Source organism: Phalacrocorax aristotelis, chromosome 2 (assembly GCF_949628215.1).
Source record: "Phalacrocorax aristotelis chromosome 2, bGulAri2.1, whole genome shotgun sequence".
Lineage (NCBI taxonomy): Eukaryota > Metazoa > Chordata > Aves > Suliformes > Phalacrocoracidae > Phalacrocorax > Phalacrocorax aristotelis.
In genome coordinates this window covers 23,953,449-23,968,521 of record NC_134277.1, presented here as the reverse complement: position 1 = coordinate 23,968,521, position 15,073 = coordinate 23,953,449, and the positions used below count along the sequence as shown (strand labels likewise).

Here is a 15,073-nt window from a genome sequence, read left to right as displayed (position 1 = left end):
TGTTTATCCAGCTGTACGCTGAACATTTTGTCCAGGAGGATACTGTGAGAGACAGTATCGAAAGCTTTACTGAAATCCAAAAAGATCACATCAACTGGCTTCCCTTGGCCAGCTAGATGGGTAACCTTGTCTTAGAAATAAATTAAGTTTGTTAAGCAGGACTTTCCCCTCATGAACCTGTGCTGGCTGGGACCAATGACTGCATTGTCTTTCAGGTGTTTTTCAATAACTCCCAGAATAATCTTCTCCATAATTTTGCCAGGCACAGAAGTGAGACTGACAGAGCTGTAGTTACTGGAGTCATCCCTGTTGCCCTTCTTGAAGATTGGGACAACATTTGCCAGCTTCCAGTCAACTGCGACCTCTCCAGATTCCCAAGAGCATTGAGAAATCACTGAGAGTGTCTCACTAGGACATCAGCCAGCTCTTTAAGTACCCTCGGATGAATCTCATCGGGCCCCATTGACCAAGCATTGATCAGGATCCAGCTGGAGCACCAAGTCCCGCACAAGTTCAGGGTTGACTGGGAGTTTATCATTCCCACAGTCACAGTTCTCTAGCCCAGGGTTCTGGGACGCCCAGAGCCCACCATCGGTGTTGAAGACTGAGGCAAAGGAAGCATCAAACACCTCTGCCTTGTCTATGTCCCTGTTTGTGAGGTAACCATGCTCATCAAGTAACAGGCCAATGTTATTTCCGGTTTGCCTTTTGCCATTAATGTATTTTAAAAAGCCCTTTTGATTGTCCCTCACAGTACTGGCCAGCTTCAACTCCAATTGAACTTTGGCCGCACAAATTTCCTCCCTGCAGTGGTGAAGAGCATCCCTGTAGTTCTTCCATGTTGCCTGACCTTGCTTCCACTGGCCATATACTTTCTTTTTTCACCTTATCTCTAGAAGATTCCTGCTCAGCCAAGCTGGCCTTCTGCCTCACCTGCTTGACTTCCTACATTTTGGAATCGTCTGCTCCTGTATTCTTAGAAGGTGGTACTTAAAAAGTGACCAGCACTGATGGACCCCAGCACCTTTAAAAGGTTTTCCCCAGGGGACCTTACTAAGTGGTTCCCTGAGCAATCTGAAGTTCGCTGTCCTCATATCCAGGGTTGAGGTCTTGCTGACAGTTTTCCTCCTGTTACTATAGATTTTAAGTGTGACTGCTTCATTGTCGCTGTGGCCAAGGCAGCCACCAATTGCCACTTCACCCACAAAACCCTGTTAAAAAGCAACAAATTGAGGAAGGCACTTTTCCTGGTCCATTCCCTTAGTACCTGTACCAAGAAGTTATCGTCCAGACGGTTTAGGAATCTTCTGGACCCATTTGCACCAGCTGTGTGGTATTCCCAGTTGACATCTGGCAAGTTGAAGTCCCCCATAAGGACAAGGGCAGATGACATAGAGCCATCCCTTAGTTCCTTAAAGAATAACTCATCAGTGTCATCATCCTGGCTGGGTGGCCTCCCACGACAGCATCTGCTTTATGTCTGTCCCTTAATCCTTACCCAGAAGGGTCTCAAATGTGCCATTGCCAACTGCAAGCCCCGTGCATTCCAGCTCCTCCACTACATACAATGCCACACACCCGCCTCGCCTGCCCTGCCCATCCCTCCTGAAAAGCTTGTATCTCACCCTTAGAAGTCAGGGCAGGGGAAGTTTCCTACTTCTATGAAAGCTGACCTTTAAACATGAAATCTTTTGCTGAACTACCCTGCTACTGTCAAAGTGACAACTCAGAGAGCAGGTCCCAAACGGGAAGCAGGAAAAGGATATGCAGCTCAGGTTAAAGCTACATCTAGCTGACAGGTCAGGAAAAGTAACATTTTCACGCATCAGATCAACACATCTGCCCCGGTCCAGCCCACCACATAGACCACAACTGGTTATACTAAGAAAAATATTCAACGTTAGACTTGGGGAAGACTTTGACTGTGTCAGCCTAGTAGAGACATGCTTACACCAGGAGCACTTTACTGACAGGAGGGCAAACCTACACACTCGGGCTGAGGGGTACCTAAGCACGGACATAGTCTAAGATACTTTTAAACTGCAACCACTATGACTGTTCTGTCAGTCTGATGAATAGGAAAGAAGTGAGGCCAGCACAAAAGTGACGTGCAAACCAAAATTCAGCTAAGGCAAAAGAAGAGTCAAAAGACCTCGTTCTGCCCCAGAAAGACTTAACCTTGCCACAGAAACAGGCTGTGGATATGACTCTAAGGCAGTCACTTAGGCCCACAGTTTTATGATTTTGTCTGCAAGTTACAAATGCAAGCCCATGATCCCACCCACGTACCTTTCCACTTATGTACACACATCTGGTGTTTTGCATAAATGTGAAAAAAAGACTTTTGCTTCTCTCTGCATGTGTTGGTTTGGGGTTATTTTAACTGAAAAATGGGGATACTTACTGCATTTGGGGAGGAGCATGGCAAAGGCAGAGAAACTTATTTTGTGGAGCTCTGAGCAAAACCAAGCAAAGCTGAGATGGAAGAATCAGGAGGAGCGTGACGGTTACTCTGCTCAGGTGGTCAAACTGTTTTGGCTCCTTTGGTTTCGGCTTGAGATTATCTTTCCCACTGAATATTCGTCAGTGTTATTTTAGTTGCCTTTTTGGACACTAAATTCTGCTTTAGCAGAAACAGCTTTTTGTAATATCAACATCTGTTTTACATTACATGGAATGGTAATTTTAAGTTAGCTATTTCTCAAATTTAAAAACCAAACATGTACTTCAGATGTTTATTTTTAAGCTGCAAAGGCCTAGGCCCGTGTGGGTTTTGCCTTCACAGTACTTTTTCTCTCTCTGTAAGTGAGGTTGAAAAACTACATTTCTGAAGACATTATCTAGATTTTTTTGATCACAAAAATCAGATTTCATGTAGATGGGCAGGACTCCAAAAAATTTCAAAGTAGTATTAGTTATACTAGGGCTGTCCTTGGTTCATAAAGAAAACGGAGGCTTAGATGCAAAGGACTTTCCCACTGCTGTATTAGACTATGACCACTTCAAGAGAATAAGAAGGTCCTGACCAGAAGGGCTTATGTCTTTCAAATTCCACTTACTAATAAACTACCATTACTAACAACCTCTCTGGATGAAGATTTCATTTGCATACATTTCAGTACTTGGAAATGCAGGTTTTTTGAGCATGAAAACCTAGTAGCAAGGGCTTAAAACCTAACCCAACAGATACTCCTCAAAGCTTTGTATGTTTCCTCTGCCTCCCCCTTCAAGTCTGTAAGGCTGTACTCCAAGACGTAAAACTGCTAAAACTGAGCACTGCCTCCAGTACCTTAATTTTTATTTTATTTTTTTTAAAACTAAAAGTAGTGCTGGTTATAAAGCTGCCATTTAACAATAATCAAAGGATATACTCCTAAAATATTCAAAGTAAATAATTTGTTTGAGGGTTGGGGGTAGTTGTTTAAAGGTCATACTTTTTTCTCATCTGTTTACTAAATGTTCTGTGCCCAAAGTCTTTCTGCCATTGAGCATAAGGAGCTATTTAGAATGAACTGAGAGACCTTACAAAGCTAGGCTCAGCAGGGTGGATTCAGGTGCAATAAATACATTCTCTTCTACATACACACTAACAAAGCTATTTTGTAAACAACACTTTATTATGAAACAGCACAAGTACAGCATAATGCAACTAGCAGGAGCAAGCTGCAGACACAGAATAGAACAGCAATGAGTCACAAAACATACATAATTCTGCATCTAAAAAACAGGAGCAGAAACAGAGCACAAAGACATTCGCACAGTTGAGAAGTAGAAAATGGTATTTTCTGAGCTCAAGCACATAAAAAACCCAGCAACTTCAAGAAAAAATTCGAAGTCATACAAAATATATACAAGCCATAGTTTTTTTGTGGTCAGTATTATAAGGACCTATTTCCAAATGTCAAGAAACAGCTTGAAAGTAACTTCGTTTACAAAGCAATCCTATTAGAGACATGCAACACATACTCCACCTCCTTCTAAAAAAGTGAGGGTTAAAATAGCATGAGATTAAATAATGATCGGCAGCAATGGAGACCATCCAGAATTTGGCAAGTCAGTTGACACAGTCATAGTCTCAAGTAGTAAGACTGCTCATAAATTGCTTAGGTATATAAAATCTAATCTAAAAGCTCAAACCAAACTTTAAAGCTACCTCAAAAATTAATATACTGCGATAGGGAGAAAACAGGTAATAATTAGGCTCCTATTAATCTCCCAGATCAAGAGTAGATCTTTTTGTTCAGTGTAATGTAAGGTCTTTCTTTTCGTTTGAATACTTGAGCCTGCAGACAAACAGTAGCAAACAAGATTCTCAAAGATTACAGGAAAATAAAGTAATCAAAAAGTCAGTATTAGACTTCATGCATCAGAAATGTTATAGAAAACGGATATTAATACTTAGAGGCTTTTTCTACTGGAATGATCTACTGCTAATTTAACTAAACTTTGTATTACTTGGAAGCATTCACTTTCTTCCTCACAGATTAATAGAGCAGCTTCTTTGAAATACTCATTAAATACATTCGGGATATCCAATAAAAACAAGTTTTTGGGACAACAATGTACAGCCCACGGCCGCTGTCCCTCAGAGCTCAGCGAGACCCAAGCTGGAATAGAGCAGTAAGGTGCAATTCAGAACACACCAAAGTGCAATTCTTTGTTCCCCCACTGCTTCTTACACATTGCTTCCACACTTGCTGTCACAGCAGCCCGAGCGTGTAGCTGCAAGCCTCACTACAATGCAGAGAGCAGCTACAGCTTGGTCACACACACAAACAGAAAAGGAAACTGGAGTAGAGATAAGGTACAAGTGAATTCTAGACAGGCATCACCCAGCTATCAAATAGTCTTGCCTGGCACGCCAGACTGGCTCCTACAAAGAGCAGTAAATAATCATTCTCTGCTCTTAGCGTTGTTATTTTTACATGTTTGGGAATCAACTGTGGCATATATATGCAGACAAATATAACAAAAGCCTCAAGATAATTAAACACTATTTTGTCCCTTTTTAATATCCCAGGCTTATTTCACTGTAATTATTTTTGACACAACTATTTTAGTGTATATGCCATAAATTCACTGGCGGAGCAGCAAGCATCCAAGTCTTCCCCTTTCCTGTCTTTCAGACAAGTCAGTCCTCCTAATTCTCTTACATTTCCCTTGCCACATTTAAGATGCAGAGCTGCTTGTTGCCAAGCAAATCCTAGGGGCAGGAGGCGACAAAAAGCATACATCCACAAACATCAGTCACCTACAGAAATGCTCTCAACCTGATGAATCAGAAGTTCATGAGGAAGGTGATTGTGTAGCAGTGTATAGATTAATCTATTTCAGATTACTCCAGCCACTCCTAGTTGCGACAACAAAGCGTTTTCTCTGCAATCACATTTTCTAACCCCTCAATGAAAGCAGAAAAAGTAAATTCAAATTAAGTCGATTTTTAAAACACCTTCCTCCCGCTTTCCTGCCCCAGAAGCCCCCAGCTGCAGAGCAAGCCAGACCCTTGGCACCTTGTGCTCAGATGGTGCCACGCTGCATGCAGCCGAACACCAGTGGGGTGCAAGGGGCCGCATTTATGCCGGCTGTCTCTCCTATCAGCTCCCAAAGCAACTGGAGACAGCGCCTGATCCGCGGCGTGGGAAGATTTAGGATGCAAGATTAGCGCAGGAGGAACTACAACCAGAACAACAGCGTTTGCTCCTGCTAATGCCTTGGTAAAACACGCGCTCTACTCTCCACAGCATGTGGATTTAGAGGTAATATTTCCTTTTGGACAATAGGTGACGTTGAGGAGGAGCGTCTGCAGGACAGACTGACACAGACGGTGCCTGGACAGGTCCCCAGGCCGGGGAGGGAGCGTGTGAGGGGGTGTGAGGGGGTGCGTGGGGGTGCCCATCGCGAGGGCCGACCCCAGGGAGCCACTCAGCTGGAACCAGCCGACCCAAGGGGGCACGGGGGCGCGTCCCCAGAGCGCCGTGACCTACTACCGGGGACCTCCTAAAGGCCGGAAAACCCAGGAAAAGCCCCCAAACCCTGAAAAAGCAGACAACAAAACAGCATCGACCCTCCCTTTTCAGGCCCTCTTTTAAGGCCGGTGTCCGGAAGGGAAGCGCCAGCCCCACCGCTCCCCTCACCGCAGGCGGGGGTCCGGCCTCCCGCCTCCCGCTTCGGCGGAGGCCGCCCCCGGAGGAGCGCGGGCAGCCGAGCCGGGCGGCGCGGCGGGGTCCTCCCACGCCCGCACGCCGCCAGATGCGGCGGGAGGCAGCCCGGGAGCGGGGCGCGGGGAGCCGCCGGCGGGTCCCCCTCGGCCGCGGGCGGCACAGGCGCAGGCGCCGCGGCTGAGCGCCGGGCCGGGCCGGGCCGGGCCGCGCCGTGCAGGCCGCCCGCCAGCTGACAGGAGTGTACCCGCACGCCTCGCCGCGGGGCCCGTTCCGGGCGGCGCGGGGACCCCGGCCCAGCCCGCACAGGGAGCCTGGCCCGTCCCGCACCGAGGCCGCGGCGGCACCTCCAGCCTTATTCGCTGCCGCGGCGGCAGACACGAGGGCTGCCCCCTGAGCTGTGCCCGCCCGCCCGGCCCGCGGCGCGCCCCTACCCCTTGGCGTGCTCGGCCTCCTCCTCATTGTCGCCGTCTATGCCGCAGGTGTCCTGGTCATCCAGCTCCAGGCTCTGCTGGCTGGCTGCAGACTCGCTATCCTCCGCCATCACGGGGGAAGGAGGGAGGGGAGGGGGCGGGGGAGCCTGTGAAAGGAACCGGGGCGCACGGGCAGATGCGGTCCGGAGGAGCTCCCTCTAGCTGCTGTCCTCCCCCGTGCTGCCGGAGGAGGCGGGGGCCGCAGGGGCTGCCCGGCCGCTCCCCGCCGGGCACCGCACCGCACCGCGCCGCCCGGGGCCCGGCGCCCGGCGCCCTGTCCTGTCCCGCCCCGCCCTCCCCTCACACCCGGCCGCCGCTTGACCCCCTCGTAGCCGACATCTAACCTGCTCCCCTGCCTTCCCCGGGCCTCAGCTCCCCGCACCGGGCCGCCGCTACCGGCGGGAGGGAGGCCCGAGGCGGCCGTCCCGGGTCGGGGGGTCGGGGCTTGCAGGCAGGCGAGGGCCGGCGCGGCGGGGCGGCAGCTGCCGGGCCTCAGGAGCATCGGAGCGCGCTTTGCCAGCTCCCAGCCCTGCCTTCTCGCACCACAAATCCTGGGACGCCAAAGCTGCTGCTGGCAGGCGCTGCCGCGGCCGCCGTGGCGATCCCCCTGCGCGGCCGTGGCCGCCGGCGCTGGCAGCGTTTCGGGTTTTCCCGAAGCCTTTTGTATTTCTACAAGCTCCATGCTGGAAAAAACTGGAGTTGAGTGCTAATGATCGGGACCCAGGAAAACAAATAAAGAGAAACTTGCAGGAATTATTTGAACTCTTGTGATTTCCAGGGTCGTATTAAGACTTCTGGAAGGAGATTCAGAATTTCCAAGTGCTGCCAAACACCAGGTTAAAACATAAGAATAGCGTGCATCAATTGTAATTTCTCCTTATCACTATTGCCCTCTTGAAAGCCATTTAACATGAAGATACTGCTTCCTCCTGTTTTGATTTAAGGTGGTGATTTGGATTACTTTTTCCTATTTTTAGTTTAAGGTAGTGTAATGTTTTGCTCTGTCAGATATTGCAGGTGACATGTTAAGTAAAAGATCGCGCTGCCCAAGCAGAAGACAGCCACATGCCCCTCACAGCTGAACACTGAACCTGCGGGTATTGAGCACCAGCCCTGGGCCACTCTGCATCCTGCTGCACTTGGTCCTTTACAACATGCCAGTTGCAACTGGAACTTGTAATGCAAATGCATAAGATTCTTGAAGAGTCAAAGGCAGACAATGGAATGATAAAAAAATCCAAGGCACAGGTCACCCTATGAGCTGTACTTTACAAGGCTAGTAACAGTAATGCTGATTTTATAATGCAGAAGTATATAATTGCACGATAGAGGGATGGCTAATGTCTCCTGGAGAACCGTCTTGCTCAGTTCTCAGTAGGGTTGGCTCTCAAAGGCTTCTGTGCGGAGTCTTGTTACTTTGTAACATTTCTCCCAAAATACCTTCCAACTTCTCTTGGTCTAACCAAGTAGTCAGTTATATCATACAGGAAGTGCTGCCCTCACGCTATTAAAATTACTGAATATTTGCTTCCTGCCACAGGTGGACTTGTGGAAGCCCTTCCTGCTTTGTGAAAGGACAGAGGGAAACACAATTCTGAATGGGTAATGGAGTATGGGTTTATCAGCTGTATGATCTGTCATGGTACACTCTGATGTGTCATGACTGTGTTCAAACTTCAGTGACTGCAGTCTATGCTGGACTTCCATCATCTGACAGGTATTTTCTGTCTTGAGAGTTTTGAAATACTAGCTGCAGTGACTGGAAAATTCAAGGGTACTAAATCAATAAGGCTAGAAGATATTCAACCAGCACATTCCAAATAAAATATATTGTGACAGCACATGTATGTTTAAAAACCTGGATATGGTTGAATTGTTAAGGTGGTGTTGACCTTCTACAAATGACTAAAGGGAAAGAGAAAAAAATTCTACACAGGTGGCCTACCCTCAACTATTGCAAAATTGACTGAGTCTGTAATTAACACTTGGCCAAATATGACCTCCCAATGTCAAGCCATCGTGTAGTTCAGAGGGTAAACGTGCCTACCACATTACCACAGTTTGAAATGATCTTTAGAATTAAACCTTCAGTCAGTTGTAATGTATAGGAAAGAAAATCTCAAAACAAAGGCACAATACCCAACAGTTTTCAATAACAAAAACCAATTGTGAACAGCTGCTCCATAGCCTGGAGAGAAGTTAATCCAGTGATTGCTAATGATTTTTTTTTCCCTTCACAATAATGTGTAGGAGAAAGTGAGGAACAGTATGTCGATGACTAAACAGCTATATTGAATCACTCTGTTGAAGAAACTGTGGGTTTAACCATCTTCTGTCCTTTACCACAATTTTCCTCACTTCATTGGGACAAACGGAGTATAGGAAGCCTGGATCCTGACTCTTCATGCTGTTCACAGTGATGATAAAAGAGGCAATATGAATCTCTCTCAGCAAGCTACTACTTGCTGTCCCCTGCTGGAAGGTCTCCCTGGAAAGGGATCAGGACAAGTATAGCTGCAGAACGGCTGCTGTTCTAGATTTCATAGCATGCGTGAAGAACATCCGTATGGATGTTACAGTTGATCTCCTGAGAGGCACAGCTGAGCTTATACTCCAGATTCGACTGTTACAAGGCCAAATGACAACACTGAATTGTGCTTTGGATTTCATGAATATGCAACTTTTACTTATACCACAAGTAGAGAAGTTGACCAGAAGCAAGAGGTATGCATCTGACCTGTACTGAGGACTTCTGATGTAGCTTCGCATTTCTGAAGTTACCAGACAGATTCCCAGAGTGTTTAAATTCACTCTACAGACACTGCTCAGCAGTTGCACTACTTGATAGATGTTGGCTATCACATGTATAGGTGTCCTTCCGAAAGAGAGCAGCAAGGTGAAAAAATGTGCCTCTGAATTTCAGGCCCCCACATGCTCAACTACAGTGAGTTCATGCAGTATGTACCATTAGGACAGTAAGCAGTGTGGATGGCAGCTGATGTGCCCAAACAGGCTGTCTGTGGGCATCTGTCCTTCTAAGATCTCTGTTGTCACTGGTGGGTATGTCCAGGAAGTCCCCAAACTGCTGCATACGAGCGATGCAGATACAACCCACACACATCAGTCTAAGCAGACCGTCAAAAGCTATGGGAAATGTTTCATTTTAAACTTACCAGGTAAAAAGCCTGTGTTTGTGAAGGTGCAAATTTACTGGTTTTAATTGATTAAAAAGACCTCTTCCTAGATGTATCAGGAAGATAAAAGCCTTTTATTTTATGTCGATTAAAAAGAAGAAAGCACAGTCATTTTACACAAAAGCTAAAAATTAATAATAAAGGAAACCAGACTTCCTAATCAGGAGATACACGTAATACTAAACAGCATATCAAGAAATCAATTAAAATGATTCCAGCATTTGATTAATTACTCATTGGTTGGTTATTTTCATAGGTCTCCTTAGAGCTTTCGTAGTGAGTCTAGGTTTGCTGCTAGATGTAGCCAAAATATCCAGTTGCTTATGGCAACAAATTGGAAGACAGGAGGAGAGAAAGGTCAGTAAAGCACTACAGATGTAGCTCTGACTAGCTGCTCCCACCACTGTGAGCCACTGAGGAACAGACCTCTGTGTAGGGGACCCTCTATACCACCACAAATCCCAGCTTTCTAGATCTTTCCCCACCCTACTTCTTTTCCCCAGTTCTGTCTCTCTGCTTTCCATAACAGTTGCAGTCATGGGCCTGTCACGGCTACACAAAATGAACCTGTGCCTACAGTTCTGAAAGGCTTTGAGCCAGCTTGAATGTAAGCATATGAGTATAGGCCCAGATCCACAAATGGGCTTTGGTGATGCCACATTTAGCTTTTTCCTAGTTGACTCCCACAGCAAAATCCAGGACTCAAAACGAAGCCCTACAAACTCTCAAATACTTCAGGCATTTCAGTGGCTGACATGAGTTCCAAAGAACCCTAGGCTACCAAGGGAGGAGCCATCTAAGCTTGGCGGTAAGAAATACTGAGGCTTGGGAAGCCTTCACACCCACGTCTGTATAGGGAGTTTGTCAGATCTCGCTTATTGGATTAACCATCAGGTGAGACTGTCTAGTACATGGTCAGGGTCGTACCCTTCTCTTTGCGACTGAACAAAGCTAGCCAGTCACAGATACAATTTCCCTCAAGCAGCCAGACATAATCCAGATTTGTTTACCTGACTAGCGATACATATTAATCACATCCCAGTAAGCTAGTGATCTATATTACAGCGTCCAGACTATTTGGCATCATCTGATTAGTCTATGTGTTCTGAGTATTAAAGACTGCAGAAGAAAAGTGCCCAAAATATTTGTGCAGTTGTAGGGCTGCTCCTGCCTCTACACATCACACTGAAATATTCATGGCTTTTATAATTTAAAATGGACTTGATATTGCAAGTAATAATAATAAACAGCTTGCTGTGAGCTTTTTGTAATCTTGTAAATTGGAAGCAAAACTGATCTAATTTGAAAATTAGCTAATAGTTTAGTATTTTCTCTTTTTTCCTAATAAATATTTAAAAAACCCAAAACTTATGGAGCAAATAAATACGTTTAGACTTTGTTTTGTACAAGTGCCTACTAGTACTACCTCACAACGATTTTTTTAATTGGCTGCTTCTTATGCTGAGAACTTGAATACTGCCTGCTTCAATCCTGAATGAGATGCAAAGGGAGGATAATACAGTTTCAAAATACACTGAACAAATGCACCAAAACACGCCTATATAGTTGTCACCGCTAACATCAGAATATGTTAGGGAATGAAACGAGCTTGTGGTCCCATATGTTGCACACTTGTATCTGTGTGATGCCATCTCTGATCTTTACAGTTTGTCTCACCCACTTTTTAGCCTCCTGCTGCATACCACCCTTGGTGAGCTGCAGCCTTGCCTGTCTCCCACAGCCCACTTGCTGCTGGCCTGTGTTGGCTGCAGCATTCAAACTGGGGGACGAGCACTCTCAGAACGGCCAACTCTTTCTGCTGCACTCTGACATTCACCTTTTTTTGTCGAATTCTGTTTTAAAATGCAGCTCATACCACACCTCTTCTGTTTTAAGTCTTACCTTTTGCACTGAAGCATCTAATTCTCCATACTGGTGTCTGCATTGGCGAGGGCTGTGGGCTATACCATGTTAAAAAACAGTTAGGCATTTACATGCATAGCGGACACATATCATAGCATTAAAAAATATGTATGATAAATACAAACCCTCGTGCTTAAGGGTATAAGCAATAAGGACAGCAAGATTTTTATCCTGTGGAGTTATCATCACTAGTACAGATTTCTTCCCCAGTTTTCCAAAGCATCTGTTTTTGATGATTGTTAGAAGCAGATGACTTAGATCAAACACAGGTTCGAACCGGTTCCAGCACCGCAATTCCCCTGTTCTTAGGGTCTCTAGCCCCAAAAGGTAAAAAGTAAATAAATCATGTTTTACATTAAAAGATAGTTAATAATCAGAACTGACTCTTAAATAATGATTATTACAAATACATACATATTTTTCATTTCCATGTCTATTTTTTTCTAACTCTTTCAGACCCTTCTCAAACTTTATATGTGAATGAGAATTAGTGGTGACAGATTTATTGACAATGATGGTGTTGACACTGGTGCTGCAGGAGCTCTGACCAATACCGAGCAATTACTTCTGCACATCTAATCTCTAAAGCAATCCAATTTACTCCTGTCAGCTCCTAAATCAGTTCTCCCATTAGCCTTTTACAGTTCCCCTGTATCAATGCGCCTGCTGTTTCCTCCTCTTTGGAGGGAGCTGCAGGTACAGCCAAGATGGATTTTTTCCCTGATTCTGGATGGAGGGAGCAATAGATACATGAGTTATTCTTCATCTGTTCACTATTTCAGTATTTTTCCAAAATGAAAGTTTTCAGAGTTTTCTTTTTGTGTGTTTCTTATAGTTCTTTATCCCCAAACAAAAAGGGACTCTCTCCTGTGATAGATGTACATCTTTTCCTGCTAGAGTGAAGAGGTGGCAGCTGACTACAGCTGTCAGAGTGCTTGTAACAGACTAGAACTATTAGGGTGCTCCTACATGTCCTGTTTGCCCTAGGGTATTTAACACTGTTAGACACCCTGAAATGGAGACTAGCATCTGGAAACCTTGAGAATATTCAGTAGGATAGTTCTCAAAGTTCAGGTCTAGAGAAAGAAACTCCGAAATCTTGCTATCCACAAACAAATGACGCTTTAGTATTCATTACCTATTTCCATTAGCATAAACCACTTCTATTTGAAAAGGTGCTCTTCCAGTCTTGGGAGATTGCAGCCTAAAGACAAGCAGACCTTGGATAATAGTATTTTACGATGAACAGAATGCTCCTCGTGGTGACAACCTGCTCAGGGTCAGTGTGTTGTTACTTCAGGGTAGATGCTGTATTTCCCACATTTCCATGATAGCAAACAGAAAATAATTTCCAATGTTCTGCAGATTGCTCCAATTAGAAGTATCCCATTAACTTACCAATCAGATAAACGGATAATGCCAATAAAGGTTCTGTATTCCTTCTGGGTGGTTAGAAGCAGATTAACAGCATTGTTCAGAATGCATACCTACTGCATGGAGAATTACACTGAATTAAAAACTGTCTCATGGACACAGTATCTGCCCTATGAAGAAAATGGGAAATCAGACTCTATTATAACTCTTCCATTTCTATGCAAAATTTTTTGAGATTTTACAGTAAAATTTCACCCTTCAGAATTTTACAACTTTCTGCAAAAGGAAAGCCTCCGTCAAATGCTGCAACAATTGCAGAGTAAATTACTTAAAATATAGACATTAGACAAGCTTTAATCACAAAGTTTAGACATTGCATCTAGGCTAGTAGGCAAGTGTAAATAAAACTCATGGAAGTCAGGGGCATAGGCACAGCAGAAAGTCAGCATCAAGCACGGCTTTGACACTGCAATGTCAGACCACAAGGACAATTAAGTTAATTAATACAAGCCTTTATGAGTGCTTGTGCCAGTTCTTCCAGTTAGCCTAGGTGAGAGACCTTTAGCATCACTTGATGTCAAAATGCTGTAACCAGCATTTAAGCTGGCTTTTACATTAAATGAATTTACAGACATTCATGTGCACGTGCACACATGCATATGCATACATTTACGTAGGTATACTTTGCTGATTTCAAGGAATGAAAGACCAATCCAGCTCTCAGATGAAAACACTCCTCATATGGGGGAACTTGGTTGTTGTGTTGTGCTTCCCTCATTATTATTGTATTGCTTGATATAGGATTACGAGGCGTTAAATTCAAGGTAGAGCTAATGGCATAGAGACAAAGAGGCAGATAGCTTGACAAAGCTCACTCTCACCAACGCCTACAAATAGCTTTGCCGAAATGTCGTTGGAGTGTCACATTGTATGTCCCATTGATGTTGGCCTCACAGCATGGCACAAAACCGAAGGTCGAATCAGGGGGGTGGGTTTATAGAAGGTGGATTCCCTGCAGACAGGGGAGAAGAAAGCAAAGACCCATAGCTCCTCTCATCTCCAGAGGCAGGGGACACTGCGACAAAGGCCCTGCCCTAAGCGTGTAGGTGAGGGTAGTGTGTGGGCAAATCTCCTGCTGTGTTATTTTCATGCAGACTCCCTACAAGCATGAGATCCCCAAAACCCTTTAAAACTAATACTTTTAACAGGAGTCCTTTGAAATAATTTTTTCCAGCTTTAATGCCCAACGCCTCTTGCAGGAGGACCAGCCATTCCTTTGAAAGTGGGATTCCTCATTCCACAGAAGTATTTCAAGCACTATTTCCTATCTTTATAATATAAAACTGGCAGGACCATTCATTAGTTGGGTTTATTCAGGAGTCCGTGTCTCCAGTCATGTGAACACAAAGTCCTTCTCTCCAGAATTACAAAAATAAACAGTAACCAAGTGTTTCATTTGTACCTCCCTGTTGTCATCACATCTTCCTTCCCTGCGGCTCTAAGTTTCCAAGGCAGAAGAGAGATTTAGTGATCAAACATACTAACTGGCACTGTTTATTCCTAGAAGAAAAGCACATCAATAAAACAAGAAGTACTTCAGTTAAGTGATAACAGACCAGGCACCACATTTTGCAAGCTAATAATCTGTGGATACCAGAGGATTGCTGCTAAAAAGAACTAGATACCCTTTCTGTTACTACTGTCAAATAGAAGATGGTAACTGGTGTCAGTTTATTAGTTGGAATTACATGAGTTACATAAAAAAATGCTCCTCTAGTCTGAAAATGGCACTTGGTCGCTGCCTACCTACCCGAAGCTCCAATTCCAAATTATTTGCAGCCTGGAAATGAAAATATCAGACATATATCATGAAAATATCACATGTGTGTATATATCTCTCATGATATAGGATATATCATCATATTGTATATTACATATATCATATATCTCA

General features: G+C 44.7%; 1 protein-coding gene across 2 annotated transcripts in view; it reads right to left on the bottom strand.

The window, feature by feature from the left end:
• Positions 1-6,884, bottom strand: part of NMT2 (N-myristoyltransferase 2) — a 38,859-nt gene extending 31,975 nt beyond the window's left edge. Inside the window, exon 1 of one of the 2 annotated variants that reach the window (XM_075082749.1) lies at positions 6,593-6,884. In XM_075082749.1, coding sequence (XP_074938850.1) covers positions 6,593-6,702 — 110 coding nt within the window. In that variant the 5' untranslated portion in view covers positions 6,703-6,884. The remainder of the gene's footprint in view (positions 1-6,592) is intronic. The other variant, XM_075082748.1, reaches the window with a different exon arrangement.
• Between the last annotated feature and the right edge of the window lie 8,189 nt (positions 6,885-15,073).